Here is a 20,690-nt window from a genome sequence, read left to right as displayed (position 1 = left end):
TGTTTCGAGAAATGGAAAACTTATTTTTGTAATTTATATAATTCTGATAATACTATGTCTTTTGACTCTGAAAATGTTCATGTTAACTTGTCAATAGAACCTGATGTTGATAATAGTATTTTTCTCCAAGATTTTACAATAGATGATGTTAGGATGGCAGTTTTTGACATAAAGCGTAATAGAGCCATTAGTGTGGATGAACTACCTGGTGAGGTTTTGAAAAATAATTTTGTAATTTCCTTTTTACATTAACTTTATAATAAATGTTTCCAAACTGGTACTTTGCCAAACATATGGAACAAAACTTTTATCAAGCCAATACCTAAATCATCAACTAGTAACCCTATTGACCCAATGTCACACCGTGGTATAGCTATAACACTGGCTGTGTATAAGATTTATTGTTCATTAGTTAACAAACGGTTGAATTCTTTTTGTACAAATAGAGGTATTTTATACGAAGAGCAAAACGGTTTAAGAAGTGGTCGTAGTACTGTTGACCACATTCAGTCGCTTACAAGTATAATTGATAGTCGAAAAAAACGCCGTTTATCAACATACTGTGCCTTTATAGATTTCAGAAAGGCGTTCGATTCCATTAATAGAGAATTACTATTTGTAAAATTGTCAAAACTTGGTTTCCATTGTAAGTTAATAAATGCTGTAAAATCTATTTATCAAAATGTTATGTATTCTGTTAAATTAAATGGCTTTAACACTGATTGGTTTACTGTTAAAACTGGCTTAAAGCAGGGTTGTTCGTTGTCGCCATTACTATTCAATCTATACATAAATGATCTTGCTTTAAAACTGAAGGCTGCTGGTAAAGAAGTGGATATTCATGGCGAAAATGTATCAATTCCCCTTAATGCGGATAATATAGTACTTATTGTCGAGAATGAGCATGACTTACAAAATATGTTAAATATTCTTAATACATGATGCTCTTTAAACAGCATGAATGTAAATCCTGCAAAATCAAATATTGTACACTTTCGTAATCCATGTGTAGAACGTTCAAACTTTGTGTTTAAAATTGGTGACAATCAAGTTAACTATGTAACACAATATAAATATATTGGTCTTGTGTTAACTGAGCACTTAGATTATTCTATTTCTGCAAGAACTGTTGCTGAATCTGCTAATAGAGCTTTAGGAATGTTGATCGCTAAAACAAAGACATTTGGGGGTATTCCGTATGAAGCTTTTTCAAAATTGTACGAGTCAACAGTTGTTCCAGTAATTACATATGCATCTTCCATATGGGGTTGTGAAAATTTCTCCTGTATAAGTGCAGTGCAGAATAGAGCTGCTCGCTACTTCTTGAATGTTGGGAAATATACCCCAAATGCCGCTGTTTTAGGAGATGTTGGCTCGAAGCCTATAACTAACAATTGTTGGAAAACTGTATTAGCCAGTTGGTGTAGATTTAGCTGTATGAGTCATAGTAGATTGAATAGGAAGATATTTGTATGGGCCAATAATGTTGCAAGAAGTACATGTAAAAATTGGAATTTTAAAGTTTGTAAAATGCTTAAAGATTATAACTTGGAAAGGTTTTGTAATATTAATATACCTATACAAAAACATGATATTTATGCGTCTGTACTACCTAAAATATTAGACAGTTTTAAGCAAGAGTGGTTGCATGATGTTAATCGTGAATCTGCTAGAAATGGAAATGGTCGTAACAAACTGAGATTAAATAGAACGTTCAAACAAACTTATGAAACTGAAGGCTTTTGTCGCACTATTTTTAATAAGTTATACAGGGGAGCTATTGCAAAATTCCGCAGTGGAACTGCGCCAATCGGTTTTGAGTTAGGAAGAAACAATGGTTTGCCAGTTGAGCAAAGAGTCTGTTTTCATTGTCCAGATACTATTGAAGATGAGACGCATGTGTTGTTACATTAGATTTGATTTGTTACAAAAGGCAGAAGAATTAGATGCACATTTTGTAACCTTATCGGATGCTGATAAAACAGGATTTTTACTATCTAATTCAGACATAGCTTTTTATAGTGCCAAAACCTGCTTCAACATACTGAACAAAAGAAAACTGATATTGTACAATAACAATTTGTAGTTTAATAAATGTATTATAGTGTAAATACTTGAAAACAAATTTTGTGTAAGACATATTTTAGTTTTAAAAATCCTAGATACATGTTTAATGCATATTTGAAAATTGTTTTAAACACTTGAAAACCTAACAAATTTGATGTTCGACATATTTTAGTTTTTAAATTCCTAGATTCATGTTTTAGTACATATATGACAATTGTTTTACTAGTAAAATTGTTTTAGCTCCATCTTAAAGTTCCCTTGTTAACCAAATTGTGTTAAAATCTGATCAAACACTGACCGTTAATTTATACCCATTTTGATAATGTGTTATAACATCCCTTCTATAGGCAGATTTTAATTACCCGATTAACAAGGATCCTTTAGATCTTATTTGTATTAAGTGTACATAAAGAATAGTCTATGGATCATGATTATCTTATGATGTTTCTAAGTTTGTCATGTCAACATTAAAAGTCTCTTGTAAATCTTTTCAGATTGGCAATGTACTGTATTTTAAATTGTGTTATGTATGTGATTATATACTGTGTACATTGATGAGACTATAATAAATAAATATAATACATCCTATTTAGCCTATTTAGCCTATTTAATAGCGTATTTAGCTTATTTAGCAAGTTTAGTACATACGTAGACACAGTCATCCGATTCTTGGCATATTGAGCCTATTTAACAGCCTATTTAACCTCTTTAGCAAGTTAAGTACATACGTAGACACATACATCTTATTTAAACGTTTAAGCCTATTAAGCAAGTTTAGTACAAAGGTTAAATTACACATCCTACTTAGCCTATTTAACAGCCTATTTAACCTATTTAGCAAGTTTAGTACATACGTAGACACATACATTCTAATTAGCCTATTTAACAACCTATTTAGCCTATTTAGCAAGTTTAGTTCAAACGTAGACATATACATCCTATTGAGCCTTTTTAATAGCCTATTTAGCAAGTCTAGTACATAGGTTAAAACATACATCCTATTGAGCCTAGGTAGCCTATTTAACAGTCTTGTCAGCCTATTAAGCCTATTTAGCAAGTTTAGTAAATAGCTTCAAACATACATCCTATTTTGCCTTTTTAGCCTATTTAAGAGTCTTTTTAAGCGTTTTAGCCTATTTAGCACGATAAGTACAAAGGTTAAAGCATGCATCCTATCAAGCATATAAAAGGACCTTTTCAAGCTTTTTAGACTACTTAGCAAGTTAAGTATATAGGAACGCTCAAACAACCTAAGTAGCTTATATATTTATCAATTTTAAGCATATTTAGCAAGTTCAGTAAACTGATTCAAACATACATCCCATTTAGCCTATTTAGCCTATTTAAAAGCTTTTTCAGTATACTTATTACGTTTAGTACATAGGTCCAAACATACATCTTATTTAGCATATTTAACCGCCTATTTATCAAGTTCAGTACATACGGAGACACATACATCCTATTTAGCCAATTTAACAGCCCATTTAGTAAGTTTAGTACAAAGGTTCAAGCATGCATCATATTTAGCATATTTAGTAGCCTATTTAGTCAGTTCAGTACATACGGAAAAACATACATCCTATTTAGCCTATTTAACAGCCTATTTAGCAAGTTTAGTACATATGTTCAAACATGCATCCTATTTAGCCTATTTGACAGCCTTTTAGCCTATTTGCAAGTTTAGTACATACGTAGAAACGTTCATCATATTTAGCCTATTTAGCCTATTTAACAGCCTAATTAGCCTATCTAGCAAGTTAAGTACATAGGTTAAAATATGCATCCTATTTAGCCTACTTAACAGCCTTTTCAGCCTATTAAGCCTATTTAGCAAGTTTAGTACATATGTTAAAACATACATCCTATTGAGCCTATTTAGCTTATTGCACAGTCTTCTCAGCCTAATTATCCTATTTAGCAAGTTTAGTACATAGCTTCAAACATACATCCTATTTTGCCTTTTTAGCCTATTTAAGAGCCTTTTCAAACCGTTTAGCCTATTTAGTAAGTTAAGTACAATGGTAAATGCATGCATCCTATTAAGTATATTTAACGGCCTTTTCAAGCTTTTTAGACTATTTAGCACGTTTTCTACATAGGCTCACTCATACAACATACGTAGCCTATATATTAATCTATTTTAAGCCTATTTAGTAAGTTAAGTAAATAGATTCAAACATGCATCCCATTTAGCCTGCTTAACAGCCATTTCAGCTTATTTATCTCTCGTAGTACATAGGTGAAACATTAATCCTATTTAGCCAATTTAACAGCCTTTTCAGCCTATTCATCACGTTGAGTTCATAGATTCAAACATACATCCTATTGAGCCTATTTAAAGGCGTTTTAGCCTATTACAAAATTGTAGTGGATATGTTTAAACATACATCCTATGTAGCCTATTTCACAGCCTTTTTGAGCCTATTTAGCAAGGTTAGTACAAAGATTGAACCTTGGATATTCTGAGCAGCTTGTAATTTTGTACTTCATGTTTGAAAGCCATGGAACTCCGGAAATAAAATAAAAATAAAATACAATGATTTCCTCATTAACAATAGTTATACAAAGTAGAAAGTGCATCGAGTTGCGTTTGGTATTGACTTAAAAGATAGCGCTTAATCGACTAAACCACAAAGTTTGCTATGTGTAAAGCCTGTTTAATGCAATTGGAGACATTTATGTATAAAAGTATGGCAATATTGAAACACAAATTGATCATGTATTGGCATTTTCCCAACCTATGAAGTAGCAGATAAAACTTAGCTTTGTCTTGTTTGTCAATCAAAGACATGTCAAAGTGATTAAAACAAGTAATGATATTTTTTGTTTTTGTAACGTACATATGAAGTCTGCTATTACTTTATATTATAGTTTACTTTCTTTCTTATTGAGATAAACGGATCAACTTGTAATACAAATTTTATAAGCCAATCTCCGTATTGATAGTGTGTAATACAAACGATTCTAACACATGAAAACAAATTTACGGCTATTCGACATAAATGAGTAAGGATGTGAAATAATGTCTTTGAATAGGATACTGCCTGGTACAGACGCAACGTATTAACCCATGTATGCCTAGTGGGCATTTCCATCCTTCTAAATTGGATCTATTTATTTCCAAAATTTGATGTATAGTATATTTATTTCTATTTTAAGAATATTTCTTACAGAAATTCCTTTAAGCAAACAGCGCAGACCCTGATAAGACGCCGTATCATGCGGCGTCTCATCTGGGTCTACTCTGTTTGCCAAGGCCTTTTTTCTAGACGCTAGGCATAAATGGATTAAATAAGAATCGAGTCGCTTACTGGAAAAAACGGGCCTTATGAACGTGCGCAAAGTGTGGTCCCAGAATAGCCTGTGTGGCCCGAATAGTATAATTAGTCGAGCCACTTTCCGGTTATTTGGATTTGTTCGTTTAAAGGAAGTATTTTCTAAACATAAATTCGGTCTTTGAGAATGGTAACCTAAGATTAGTTTGTGCGGACGATGCATATGCATGAGACCCGGTTTTGCCCATACTCATTTTCATTTCTTGAACATATGACATGCATACGGATAATATGAAGATATTGTTTTGCAACATAAACATGATTCTATTAAACTGTAATACAATCATAAGTTCATGCGCTTGAAATGTTTTCTATATTCTGATTTTTATATTCGTTCTTGCACGTGATCATGATGATATAAAACATTTATTGCGGTTCCAGCACCGAAACTCCTATAATTATCGTACGGTATTTTATATTGCTAATACATATACATCAGTGTTATGGAAATCCCGAGCAGTGCTTTAACGTCGTATAGGTCTAACAAAATTAATTTCATTCCGATGTATTTTCCACTTTCTTTAGCTAACGTGTTCACAATTATTCATTGTCATTACTTTTATCTCGGTAACATTTTAATGAAATTCAAAGAAACTTGCTTCAATGTTTATTTCATATTATACAAGAATACATAATACATACCAACAAGTGTACATACCATATAATGCCATACCATACGTTTACAATATCTATTTTGTTCAGTTATTATGGCAATGAAAGTCTAGATGTCAGTCTTTTTTCTATTGCTGACATATTCCTGTATCCTCGGAATGGCGCCTACCATGTCTCGATGAGCCCTCAATTTCTCGTGCTTCTCCAAGAAGGTTTCCGAATTTTGCATAGCTGTGTCTAAAACAGCATAGACTGCCAAATCTGCTACGGTTAACTGAAATTATAATAACGCTCCGTTTATTATGATATGTTTTCATGTTTCCTTAACAGAGATTTGACTGTTAAATCGGAAACTGTTAAAAACTGGAGAATGAAACTATCGCCTAAATTAACTGTCTATGTCTCATTTATGTATTTATGGAAATATGGACCATTTAACACATTTTGGGATGCTTTGAAGTTTTTATTTGAATGCATATAAGTGTTAAATGTAAACATTTGAACTAAATATATCCAGCATAAACTAATGATATAATTCAAAAAAGACAAAATAAAGAAAGCAAATGAAACATGTTGCGTATTTTATCCTTATATACGCAATCTTGGTCATGTCACAAAATTTAACGATAACAACAAAACTGTCCAAATTATTCAATCGTGTGTAACAATTTATCATTTTCAGCTATTTAAATCGTCAAAAGATGAATATACTGGGTAATTTAGAGCATGGTAAATGTTCAGTATCACTGTTTCCTTGCAATTATCATAACTACAATTAAAATGTGCAAATCTGAAACATTTTTTCAATCTGGTTAATTCACTAAAAGGCTTAAATATGGTTTCTATTTTTTCACTGGCGCATTTATTGACAGTTTGTTATTTAAATACATTCCATGTTGTTTGATTTTAGTTATTATCAAAAGACAAGCGCAATAAACCTACACAAAATAATTTAATTTCAATGGTGTAACTAAATAATATTAACTGCGACTATTTAAATATACGGAACCCCTTAAATTAAGACAGCACAAATTATTGTTTATACGTCGTCCATTGTTTTACAACTTGTGTAATGGATATGTGAGATGTTTTGTGAAAATTCCAAAATAATACGAGACTTCAAGAACATTTCAACATTCTACTACACTTCAGCAGTTTTCTTATCCAAACAAGTGACACTTTTCAAGTTATTAGGCCGTGCTCTGTGAAGATGGTGTTTAATACAAGTGCGCACAGTGTCGTCCCGATAAGAGACTATCTTTAAACGAAAAGAAAAATATAAGCAGAACGAGTCGCCAATGATAAGCATGTGCGGATTACACGAGCTTATATCTGTGACGACACCTTACGCACATGCATTGAACCCCTTTTCACAGCGAATGGCCCATAAAAGTTATATCTTTCACCTACCCCGCTTCCTACTAAATATTTGCCGCCGTTATTATCAAGTTGTTTTTCGAAGTATCCCAAGAATTTGGGATATACTACTTCAGCTAAATGTTTCCCCACCTCTTTCTGAAATATTAAAATTCATTATATATTGCCATGTATTAAACACATTATTATTAATAGATTTGTGTAACAGAAATAGTAGAACAAAATATTCGTTTGTTGAAAAAAATAAAAATAATATTCAACCTCGGAGCTCACATTACCCATTAACTGCCATCAAAGTTAAATACATAAATGAGGCATTTTATGCATTCTGTCTATTGTTTCATTGAGCATTGTTTCCTGATATTTACAAACGGTATTTCATCCGATATGACAGGTACGTATAAATACAGTACACCAAACTTAGCACATGTGACACATACCTTTCTCTCGTCGTCCTTTTCGAAGAAGTATTTGACGACTTCCTGAATGAGGTCGTTAATGAGTTCCAGGGTCTGGTCACACAGCGCCTGCTCCCAGCTGTTCGCACCAGCAAGATCTGAATGACACATAGTACGATTTCCGTAAAGTGATCAAGGAATGACGGGGAAATACGCGGGGACCCATTTAACGCTTTCCCAAAATATTTTCTTTTGGTCCCCAGATTTTCATAAATACCATGTCCTCTGTTCAAGATAAACAGAGCCTAATTTTGTAAAATCTGTGTTTAATGCATGTGCTTAAAGTGCCGACGCTTTCCACTGTTTTGGATTATTTGTTTTAAAAAAGTCTTTTCTAAATGAAAATCAAATCTAAGCAGACAGTGTCGTCCATGACTAGCCTGTACAGAAAACTCTTTACTCACATCCGCTAAGCACAGATTTTCCAGAGTAATTGAAATTTAAATTCTACTGGCTATTTCGCTATGACGAAATGTATAAAGATAACTACTCCCGTAGTTGTTGAAGGCCAAGTCAGCTCACAATGTTATGTAACTCTATAACTTTTAAATTTCAAAAGAATAGGATGGTGACTGATAATTCAAAGTATCCAGAAACTCAGACACTGTAATGCTGAAATTATTTCCATTCCTTTGTGCACAAACTGACTTGTAATTTTACATCTAATCGGATTAAAACGAATGTTTAAGGTCACTATACCAAACTCTCTTGCGAGGAATCGTGCAATGGCGTTGCTCTGCGCCAGCTGCTTCCCGTCCACCTCAAGTACCGGAACCTGTCCGTACACAAGCGCTGAAAGAAGACAGAAGCTGCTTAAAGGTTCATCAACACCATCTTCAGCAGCAGCATTATCATTATCGTTATCATCATTAATATCATCATCATCACCATCACCACCATTATCATCAGCAGCTGCATTTCCATCATGATCACCACCATCATCATCATCATTATCATTATCATCTTCATCATCATCGTCATCATCATCCTTATTATCATCATCTTAGTATACTACGGCAATAGGACTCCACGTCCCCACATTTAAATAAAACGGCAATCAATTACAATATAAAAGTCATCTTGATACTATCGTAATTATCTCAACGGTCCAATTAAATACAACGCTCTGGTATGAAATATCATATACAAATAGTACATCCTCATCATAGGCATAGTAAATGCCAAATAAAATGCGTAACCTCTTCCCGTGTTCTTAGTGGGTTGACTGATTATTGTGAAATACCAGACTATGTTAGCTATTCCGTGAACACAAACTCACATTACCCTTTCATACTATATAAAGGGCCCCATACACCAAGCACGTTTTTTAGACAGTTCGACCACGTTTTGAAGGAAATGCAGAACGGGATGTGAACTTGCTTGAACGTGTAGTTTTGGTCAGAAAAAATCTGCAATATGACGAAATGACGTTCATACAAAGTTCGCGCTACGTGCAGCTCGTTCCTATCACGTCCTATCCCGTTGCCAGTCCATCTTTATCCAGTTCAAATCGGGTCAATTTCCCCATTGTCCCCGTTGGTATACCGTTTCCAGTCAGACCGAGCCCGTCCTCAGCCAGTTCGATTACGCTCGTACGCAGTTCTTCTTTATTCGTTGTGCAGTGGTAACTCGTTCAAAGGCAGTTCTCAATCCGTCCTATTACGTTCTTAGTACGTTTGGGACGTAGTTGCAGCCATTTTCTGCACGGCGATTATAAAATCGACTTCGTTCCTGCCAGTTCTCATTTATGTTTCAAGCTTTGAGCCGACCAGACGTACATTTGTAATGTCTCCAAGAAATAATTCCGCCATCACTCTCACCCAACAAGTTCTGTGTCGTCTACGCCTTCTTTCTCGGCCCAATAAACAGTATATTGCTGCTCTGCAACTAGCATAAATTGCACGAAGCCAACATTTACAAAATTAAGTTCTCCAAGATTGTCCATGTTTCAACTTAATATCACAAATTATGAATTTTGAGACAGCGACCTCTCTTTATATGCACATTGTCTTAACGTATTGTACTTACGGTTTGAATGTTGTAACAACTCCATTTAACAAGTACAACGTTCTTGGAACCTACTGCGAACTCCTTAAAACGAGTACAACGTACTAAGAATGTACTGAGAACTCGTACAACGTGTTGCAAACGTTGTAAGAATTTATCGTTTAGTTTCTATTTATTTTTACGAAACAAGATCGTGCTTGAGACGTAGAGCGAACGGGGTCGGTCTGTCTGAAAACGGATTGGACGGACCAGAACCGGACTCGATCTGTGTGGCATCGTACAGGTAATTTCGGTCCGATCGCACTACGTTCTGGCACGTTCCTAACTCGACCTTAATACGACCTATCCGTTCTTAGTACGTCCATTCCGTTTCCAGTACGGTGTTACTACGTTTAATTGTAGAAAGATCGGAAGAACATTTTTAGTAAGCTCAAAGTTCTGAAACACCTCTCCCGTTCAACCCCGTTCTAGGCCATCAACAAAGTTCGAAGACAGTTCGTAACACGTTGCTACTACGATCACTCCGTTCTCACACAGTTCAAGCCCGTTTAAACACATTTTTCAGAACGTACTTCGAACTGAGTCGGTGTATTGGGGGTATTATGAGCGATTGCTCTTATATAAACCTTGTTCGAATGAAGCGATTGCCCGTATCTATACAATGTTGAAAATAAGCGATTGCCCGTATCTAAACATTGTTTGAAAAAAATCGTGCACTGTTTTTCCATGAAGCATTATAAAACTATATTCTTGTGTTGGTATCCCGTATTAACGTGGAATAATTAAGATTATTCTCTCGTGCCCAGCCTTAAAAGCAAACATGACTTTGCGCTATTGTAAATAAAATCGTAACCTGAAAATTTAATTTAATCCGGTTTTGCAGTCGTATCTTATACACATCATAACATCATAACATTTATCGATTTAGCGGTCAACACTTGAGTCGTGTTCATACATATAAGGAATGCACACGTGTACAGTTTTTACAACATAAGTGAATGTGTGTCTCAATAGTTTCATCATAATCTAAACGGACGTTCTTGCAGGCTGGTTATATGGTACGCAACTCGCTAATGAGACTGTGTAACCACGCTTTACTGTATAACTGACGGGTTGCCCCTGACAAGACTGCAAGGATACACAGCCTGATCTGGACCTTAGCTGGCCTCATAGGGCATAAGAAGCATGTTCGCTTTACAGAAGTTGTGACTTCACAAAGGGACTTAAGGCTCATCGGAATATACCAGTATATACATATCGATCAATTAATTAGATCACCAATCACAGTTATTTAGTTCACTAATATTTCGATCACCGATCACAATGGTTTGGATCACATATTATTTAGATCACCAATCACAATGGTTTGGATCACATATTATTTCGATCACCAATCACAATGGTTTCGAACACATTATTTAGATCACCAATCACACTGGTTTGGATCACATATTATTTAGATCACAAATCACAATGGTTTGGATCACACATTATTTAGATCACCAAGCACAATGATTTGGATCACCAATTATTTAGATCAGCAATCACAATGGTTTTGATCACCAATTATTTAGATCACAAATAACAATGGTTTGAGTCACCAATAACTTACATCACCAATTGCAAAGGTCTGGATCCCTATTTATTACGATCACCAATCATAATGAGTTTGATCACCGATCATTTAGATCACTAATCCCAATGGCTTGGGTCATCAATTATTTAGACCAGCAATCACAATGGTTTGGATCACCAATTTTTCGATAACAAATCACAATGACTTTGATCATCAATGATTAAGTCTACCTATCACAATTGTTTGGATCACCTATTATTCAGATCACCAATCACAATGGTTTTGATCACCAATTATTTATATCACCAATCACAATGGTTTGGGTCTGCAATTATTTAAATCACCAATCACAATGGTTTTGAACACCAATTATTTAGATCACAAATAACAATGGTTTGGGTCAGCAATTACTTAGATCACCAATTGCAATGGTTTTGATCACCAAATTTTTAGATAAGCAATCACGATGGTTTGGATCACATATCACACTGGTTTGGATTACCAGTAACAATGATTTGTAGCATTAAGTATGCGTTTATAATCAAGCGTTCAATAAAAGCACAAGGTTTCATAATCCGATTGATTGTGTTTCAAATAATTTTCTATCACATATTGAAACAACTGAAATTGTTTAACGATTAACCATAAGAGTAAACACTGCACAGTTGTTTGTCAATTACAAGCATGTGCATGCATCATTTATTAGAAAACGCAGTTATTTCGTTAAAGACTTGCATCCTGTTTTAGCGTCAATGTTAGAATTGTCGGAGAAAATGTTTTATTAAATATATTGTTGCGAGCGGTTCATGATACCTACTTGGTTTGACATTTGGCCACTCATCTTGCGGTATCCGGTTGTCCTCGAAGTCCCTTCCTGCCGCCAGAAAGAGGTATCGACTCAGCTCCGCGCGGCCCCGGACGTCAAAGTAGTGAAGTTTGTAGCTCGCCATTGCTGGTTGTTAAGAATAATATGTTATTATGTGTGACGGGCGTTTTATTCATTATTTCTGGTTGCAGGGTTGTCAGAAGATTCGACGAACTTTTAAATTTGCCAAAATGAGTAGCGCAAGATACAGGATGCACCTTTTCGCAGAAGTTGCACCCAATCACTTGCACGTAATCCACGATGGTGAATGCATATTAGTCGTCTTCTGAGAAAACTGGGCTTAATGCATGTGCGTTAAATTTCGTCCCAAATTAGCTTGTGCAGTCCGCACAAGCTAATCAGGTACGACACTTTCCGCTTTTATGGTATTTTTAGTTTAAATGAAGTCCCTCCTTACCGAAAGTCAAGTTTAGGCAGAAAGTGTCGTCCCTGATTAGCCTATGCGGACTGCACAGGCTAATCTGGGATGACACTTTACGCACATGCATTATGCCCAATTTTCTCTCAACAAGGCTCATATAAATAAGCGTTGCTGCAACTCTCATCTTTAAGTGTACATTTTAATATAAACAACATTTTTAGTGACGAAAGACCAAAACCCACGCAGTGTAACATCTCAGTAGTTGTGTTTCCTTTAATAAACTGACTTTATAAGCCGGAAAACAGTCTATTATGGGATGGATTACTCGCTTCTTTCTACTGTCTTTATGACATACATTGTATTTCTTTATGTCAGCGTGCAGCACAATTGTATTAATTTTATTAACACTTGCTAAATGAGAAATGCACAGCGTGGTATGTGAAGATTCTATGATAAGCTTTGAAAGGAATTTCACATGTAGCAAATATAAACTGTTAAATAGAGTCATTTTGATGTTTCGTATCAATGGCTTTAGCGTATATTTTAAATAAATAATACAAAGATTTTCACGACCTCTTGGTTCCACTATTAATATTATGAGCTATGAGTATATGCCGCTAAGTAACAGCTACACACATACACTGATATTAGCACGAGGATGTGGTGTTTTATTGATAATATACGCATATTTTTGTCCAGTGTTATAATTGGCATGTGTAACGTGAAAACTGCACTTTTAAGCATGTCGCTGTTAAGTTATTATTTAATATATAATATACAGACCGCAATGCTACAAGTTTATATTAGTTCATAAGAAATGATCAACTTTCACTACTCGACAACCTTTGTTTATCAACATATATGTAACTCGGTGTATATATTCAAGGTAACTTACGCATAAAAAAAAACAATATTACTGATATCTACTACTACTTATACATATTTAACACGTGCCTGTATAAACTTTACTTCTAACTCACTAAATGCAAATTCTTAAAGTATGAAAAGGGCTTACCTCTCTATCCAGTGGGAAGTGTAAGTAGAGTCAATCAGGTCGACACACGGTTTACGAGTTTTATAGTGGGTTATATAGAACACGAGATAGCACGTACAACGATGATAAATCATAGCGAGGTGATACCATTCACTTAGACTGTTTCATACTTAAGGCCGAAGATATTTTAGCTGTAGTTTCGTGGATAGTGTTAGAGATAAGTAAACTTCTCTATAAATTTTCAGTTTATATGTATATGTATGTTATGTCATAACCCGACAATATAGTATTGTTTACCTTGTTCTAATATAAACTTAAATTAAACATTCGTACTGTCAACTTAATAAATATTACGTTTTTATGATAAACTGCACATTCACGTTAGAACTGAATTGAACACACTCGTTTTACTTTCGAAAAGGGGTACTGCTGTATGGTATATTTGTGGAAATAAAAACCAGCCGCGCTCTGTGAAAAGGACGTTTAATGCATGTGCGTTAAGTGTCGTCCCAGATTAGCCTGTGCAGGGACGACACTTCCCGCCTAAACTGGGTTATATCAAGAAGAGTATTCCTTTTAACGAAACATACAATAAAGCGGAATGTTTCGTCCCTGAGTAGCCTGTGTGGACTGCACAGGCTAATCTGTGGCGTCACTTTTCGCACATTCATTTAACTCCCTTTTCGCAGAGCGAGGCTCAAATAGTTGATGACTTTTGGCTCATATGCACTTTTGATTTGAAAAAGAAAGAGTTTGCGTTCCATAGGATATTATCTATATTGGTATTTCAATACGAGAATTAAATTTGTGGATGATATTACAACAATATACCAACAACTCTGGCCTTTTAAAGGACTTTAAAACCGTAAGTATGTACTAGATTAACATGAAACTTTACAAATGGTAAAATAATGAATGATATTACAACATATGTGCGGTTAGTTCGTGGAATTCCGGCATTTTGCAATATGTGTATATATGAAGCATTTTTCTGTTTATTTTTTTACGTTCTGATTTATCATGTTTTGATTTATTTAACTATCAGTAAAGGCGTTAAGAAAACTTGACCATCACATCGAATCGCTACAAACATGAAAAACGTATGTTGCTGTTCAGTATAAAACAACTCAAGTAAATGTAAAACCATACATCAATGAGGAAGAATTGTTAAACTATTATACGCAAAAGTATTCTTAGTACCGTCTCTATTTGATACGCACGTATTTTTAAGCAACACATTAAACATCAACGAAATATCTTAAAAAAATATAGCGCCGGATAAAGGATTGCATGCATTTATAAGCTCTATATTTCACAGATATGACTACATTATGTGTGTTATATTACCGTTAACGTAATCCATTTGAAGCAGAGTCTATTCACGATTGGCTTACTACCCAGGATATAATACGATTCCAAATACCACTGTTAGTCATTTCATATCTGTTGTTGATGATGATGAGTGTTTTTTTTTCGGTGATGACGGTGATGATAGTTAGAACATATCAAGTACAATCTTATTTGCTAAAAACTTTCGTCGCATTGCTGTACTCGCTGCACCCTTTCTTAATCCATTAGATTTTATTTAATATGTATTTTGCTTTTGAAAAGCACATGCGTTGTCGGGGACTACCGGTATCCATAAGTTGTACAAAGATAGCGCTTCAAACTATATTTTCGCCTTTATTAGTTGTATAAAAAACAATTGTAAATATGTATATACATAAAGCAATAATGTAAAATGTGACATAAACATGTTAAATTAAAAGACCTTCGTAATAAACATAAGCAAAGAACATTAAATGCATAACCACGAACACTTCTCTGTAAATGAAGAACTGTTCACGAGTATTCTCTGCTTAACATATTATATAATACTCATATACCAGGTTCATACAAACACAGTTTACGTCTTTGGGTATACGTGAATACGTTAAACAGACACATCACATATTAACTTTGATTGCGTTTAAAAAGTAGGAATAAATTTAAGTCGACTGTTCAAGATGTGCATATAAAAAAAATCATAAGAGCACGTGGACAAAAAAAATGCTAAAAACAATTATATTTTTTCTTCCCACGTCATTTTAAATTTTGCGCTCAGTTTTACACCTAGAAGCACTTCCGGTGAACGATTCCCGGCCCGCACTCGTCGTACTCCTGCTTTGAGATCCACATGGAGCTGAATGAAGTCAGAGGGACAGGATAGAGCCTCTGATCCACATCGAGTACTTCCGCTCGGGCGGCGCGATGACCTTCACTTTTATGCCGCTGGGAACCAGATTATCAAGCTCCATCTTCATCCGATCAGCGATACCGGAAAACATCGTCGACCCACCGGACATCACGACGTTGGTCCACAAATCCTTTCTTATGTATATATCGCACTTCCTCACCGAGTTGTAGAGCAGTTCGTGTATTCCGCAGCTCTCCATTCCGATAAAAGACGGTTGGAACATGGTCTCCACGCTCCGAAAACGCTCGTTTCCAATGGTGATAATCCCTCCGTCAGGTAATTCGTAGCTTTTCCTCAACCGACGATGAGCTAGCTGCAGACTGCATTTCGCTATCAAAGTTAAAGGCAGAGTAGCACAGTTTCTCTTTGATATCACGTACTATTTCCTGTTCCGACGAGAATGTAAAACTGTACCTCCGTTCGCTCAAGATCCAGGAGAGATAGTGTGTCAGTTCCCTTCCTTCGAGGTTCATCCGCTCGATCGCGTGCGGCAGCGCGTACCCCTCGTAAATCGGTACAACGTGGGACACGCCGTCACCGGAATCGAACACAACTCCCGTCGTGCGACCGGATGCATAGAGCGACAAAACCGCCTGGATACCTACGTAAAAGGCTGGCGCGTTAAAAGTCTCGTATATTATCTGGGTCATTCTTTCTCGGTTCGCTTTCGGATTTAATGGCGCCTCCGTGAGGAGAACCGGATGTTCCTCGGGTGCCACTCGCAGTTTGTTATTAAAAGTGTGATGCCAGATTTTCTCCATATCGTCCCAGTTGATGACGACACCGTGCTCTACAGGATACCGCAGTGAGAGTATTCCCCGTCTGTTCTGCGCTTCATCGCATATATAGGTGTCCCATTCCTGCCATGACCATGTCGTAGCTAGGACGGCCGATAATGGCCGGAAACACGGCGCGGGGAACATCGTCGCCGGCGAAACCGGCCTTGCACATTCCACTTCCGTTGTCAATACGACGCCGGAAATATCATCGTCAAAGTACTGTGACATGATTACACTGCAAAAAACGAAGATCACAAATTATTAATAAATAAATAATTTTTTTTAAACCGTTTCAATTAAAAAGTGAAATCATTTCAATTGTAGTTCTTTACTAACGGGTATTTATCACAGAGTTGAAATGGAAAATTAATTTTCCGATATAAGACGTGTATTTTTTATATATATAATATATAACGAAATGAAAGTTCTGATATCGAAATATTTATTCGACATACGATCGTTTTATATGGATAATGATCATTTAAAATTAAATTATTTAACGTCTGTAACGCATTACGTCGACGTTTTGGAAAATAACAGTGCCGCCGACCACTTAACTCATGCGCCCGAATAATATGACATACATGTATGCAGTTTGTGATGTTTTCAAACCGGCACAAGATATGTAATCTATTCATAATTTCAGTGTATATATTGTTTTTTTTTTTTTTTTCTTGAGCTATAATTAACCATTTACATTAATCATTTTTATTTTCATAAACGCATACGATTTAAGAAAATTAAATATTCAAATTCGCTTTAGATTGATACATTAATAAAGGGCGCATTTTCATTAGGGAGTATAAATTATGTAGTTTTCATAGTTGTACATCTACAATTTAAATGGATAAGAAAGAAGTACTGTATAAATATTATAGCGATGAATAATAAACTATCGGTTATTCCACAACATGAATTACATAGAAAATACTAGGTTAGCGTTGAATACAACAACAACAACAACAACAACATTTATGAGCTTTTAAGCATAAAATTGCTTTTTAGCCAAATGTATAATATACACGTGTAAAGACATGGATGATAATAATTATAAGAATAAGGTAATAATTATGAAAACTATGCAATGGAAGAAGTTAACAAATATTTTACTGATTTATAACCTAAGATATGTTCCTTTAACATCGATAATGACAATTGGTAATAAAATCATGTGACACAAATATTTTACTGATTTATAACATAAGATACGACATAAATATTTTACTGATTTATAACATAAGATATGTTCCTTTAACATCGATAATGACAGTTGGTAATAAAATCATGTGACACAAATATTTTACTGATTTATAACATAAGATATGTTCCTTTAACATCGATAATGACAGTTGGTAATAAAATCATGTGACACAGAATACATTATTTTGCGAAATTATTTTCACTTTAAACATCGATGCAGCTTCATTTGTTTTGTGTGTTCATTATTCCTGAAACCAGTCATAATCGGTTTTGCCACTAAGCGTCATTAACAACGGCAGTTAGCAACAGGCAGTAAGCAGAATGCAAGTTACTAAATTATGACATCAGGTGGCGCGCGTTTATTTTCCGTATGTTGAATAAATTACTTTTCGGAAAAAAAAGCGAAAACATCCGAATCATTTTGACTAGTAAACTGAATAAGCTGAATTAGTTCCCTTCGTTATATAATCTCCATTAAACTAAATACGTTCATTATTGCCATGAAGACCAGTAAGTTTACACAATGAATTGACTGCTGTGAATGTTTTTGATATTTGTAAGATGCAATTGGCACTCAAGAAATTATACATGTATTTTATTCAGAACATAACGGGGCTGATGTGTTGGAATTGTGGCCCTTCCCTAGTCCAAATAATTACAGTAGACGTAATCTACCGATGTGCATTGCATATCGACCTCATATTTATAAAGTAGCCCAAACCCCCATTGCCACAGACCTGTGCGTGAAACTTTCAGATTTCTCTAGTCTGTTTACCATGCTATAATTACAATTTCTATAAACACATATTTATCATTTTATGACTATATAATGTCTGTGGTATACAGAGAAACCTGAAAGTTACAAGTACTCGTGTCTAGTACTGTACAACTATTGTACTCCTCGTTGAGAAAACAACTACTACATCTACATGTATTAAAATATCATAAAACATAATTTTCAATCAAGTTGGAAAAAATCAATAAATAAATGTCATATAAACAGGTTTGTCATGAACGTTGACGTCGCTCTTGGTTACCAGAAAAATTCCCACGCACGGATTTCAACCGTCATTGTTTACAATCAATTAAGTGCATAAGTACTTGAATTTGTATAGTGTTTTTTAAAAGTGTCCAGCTACAGGTGGTTAGCGTGTGGCTATAATACTAGTTAGTGAAAACATATTTTGGAATGATAAGTAATCATATTATAACGAAAAATCAACTTTTCTTAAAAAAAAATAAGTTAAATATATATTCAACAAGGTATCCAACTCGAAATCATCCGAAAACTGGATGCATCGTTTTAAACAGCCATTACTTCATCAATTTTGCAGCGATTTTCACGATCTTGGTCTTATTCAACGCAGAAATAAATTTCCTTTCTGGAAATGTATATGTCTTGCAATATTTTTACAAATACTGGGTCAACTTTTAAAAAATAACACGATACACAACTCGCGTGACCCAGCTGTGATCGATCAGACAGTATTCATGACTGAAATCTTCACGGGGAAATGGGCATTTTCCCTGCAAAGTTCACGAACCTCGATACCATAATTCAATAAAACGTATGAAAAAAAAACATTCTTACCGTGCTTGCCGTAGAATTATGCATCAAAACTAACTGTCCAGCGCATTTTCAAACCTTTGTTTACATACATTTCAACCAACTGACATTTTAAACACAAGGGTGATTTCATTGCTCCAATGCGGAGATGTGTCTTTACAACTGGAGATTTCATTCATAAATACGGTCTGATCGATAACAACTGGGTCAAGCGAATTATGTATAGCTTTATTTCTTAAAATTTGACCCAGCATGTGTAGAAATATAACAATATATATACATTTCCTAAAAGGAAATTCATTTCTGCGTTGAATAAGACCGGGTCATGAAAATCGCTGCAAAATTAATTTAGTAATGGCTGCTCAAAACGATGCACCCCGTTTTCGGATGATTTCGAGTTGGATACCTTGTTATATATAAAACGGTAGTGATTTTTTTTTATATAGAAAATTTGATTTGCATTAAAATTAAGACGATTGTATTGAACACGATACACGTGTGTATTAGCACCCTACTGTAGTCCCGGCGGGGTTATCAACTGCACCAATACACCGGTAAGCAACCAGGGGAATATCATATGAAAAAAGAACTATCATGCATGTTTGATGTGTTAAAGTGTGTCACTAAATTTCCCTAACTGCCGATGTCGGCTATAATTTCGGTATAAACATGCACAGAAATTAACATATATATAATGTTATTGCCGGTATGTTATTGGACATTTTGTATGTCAAATGTTCATTATTTGTATTAAAATTAAGACGATGCTTATTTGCCAGAAAGCGTTTATTTCAAATTCAAAACAAGCAATAATCATACATAATACCAAAATATAAAACTAACAAAATGACAACACTCTCGCTTAACGCAACGTTCAGAAGCACGCGCACTTAACAAAATTATTGCAACTAATGCAAGCTGTAATTAATATGTGACTACTTGCTATACAACCAGTATCATGCGAAAATTGATCTTATTTAATTGTGGTTCCCTCTTTGAATTTATGTTGCCTGTCGACTTTTAGAATAATGTGTCAGTAAGAAATGTATTGCTTGCTCTACAACCAGCATCATGCGAAAATGGATCTTATTTAATTGTAAATCCCTCTTTGAACTTAAGTTGTCAGTCGACTTTTAGAATAATGTGTCAGTAATAAATGTTTTTCTTCAGTTTCACATGTTTTTTAAGAAAATTTAGTGAAAGATGCAAATGTGTCTTATTTATTTTTTTCTGTG

At 34.8% G+C, this 20,690-nt stretch overlaps 2 protein-coding genes and 1 pseudogene across 3 annotated transcripts in view; 1 reads left to right on the top strand and 2 right to left on the bottom strand.

The window, feature by feature from the left end:
• The window catches only part of LOC127859568 (mucolipin-3-like), a 297,009-nt gene that overhangs the window by 226,671 nt on the left and 49,648 nt on the right, over nucleotides 1–20,690 (top strand). The gene's annotated exons all lie outside the window — the stretch shown is intronic.
• The window catches only part of LOC127859852 (probable glutathione S-transferase 7), a 47,321-nt gene continuing 32,628 nt past the window's right edge, over nucleotides 5,998–20,690 (bottom strand). Inside the window, exons 1-6 of one of the 2 annotated variants that reach the window (XM_052397397.1) lie at nucleotides 13,695–13,842; nucleotides 12,250–12,384; nucleotides 8,549–8,641; nucleotides 7,832–7,947; nucleotides 7,425–7,529; nucleotides 5,998–6,288 (exon numbers count right to left, since the gene is read on the bottom strand). In XM_052397397.1, coding sequence (XP_052253357.1) covers nucleotides 6,124–6,288; nucleotides 7,425–7,529; nucleotides 7,832–7,947; nucleotides 8,549–8,641; nucleotides 12,250–12,382 — 612 coding nt within the window. In that variant the 5' untranslated portion in view covers nucleotides 12,383–12,384; nucleotides 13,695–13,842 and the 3' untranslated portion in view covers nucleotides 5,998–6,123. Of the gene's footprint in view, nucleotides 6,289–7,424; nucleotides 7,530–7,831; nucleotides 7,948–8,548; nucleotides 8,642–12,249; nucleotides 12,385–13,694; nucleotides 13,843–20,690 lie in introns of those variants that run through there. The other variant, XM_052397408.1, reaches the window with a different exon arrangement.
• LOC127859781 (actin, clone 302-like) lies at nucleotides 15,645–16,916 on the bottom strand (annotated as a pseudogene).

This window comes from Dreissena polymorpha, chromosome 1 (genome assembly GCF_020536995.1).
Source record: "Dreissena polymorpha isolate Duluth1 chromosome 1, UMN_Dpol_1.0, whole genome shotgun sequence".
Classification (NCBI taxonomy): domain Eukaryota; kingdom Metazoa; phylum Mollusca; class Bivalvia; order Myida; family Dreissenidae; genus Dreissena; species Dreissena polymorpha.
Note: the sequence above shows the minus strand (reverse complement) of the source record. Positions and strands in the feature narration are given on the sequence as shown.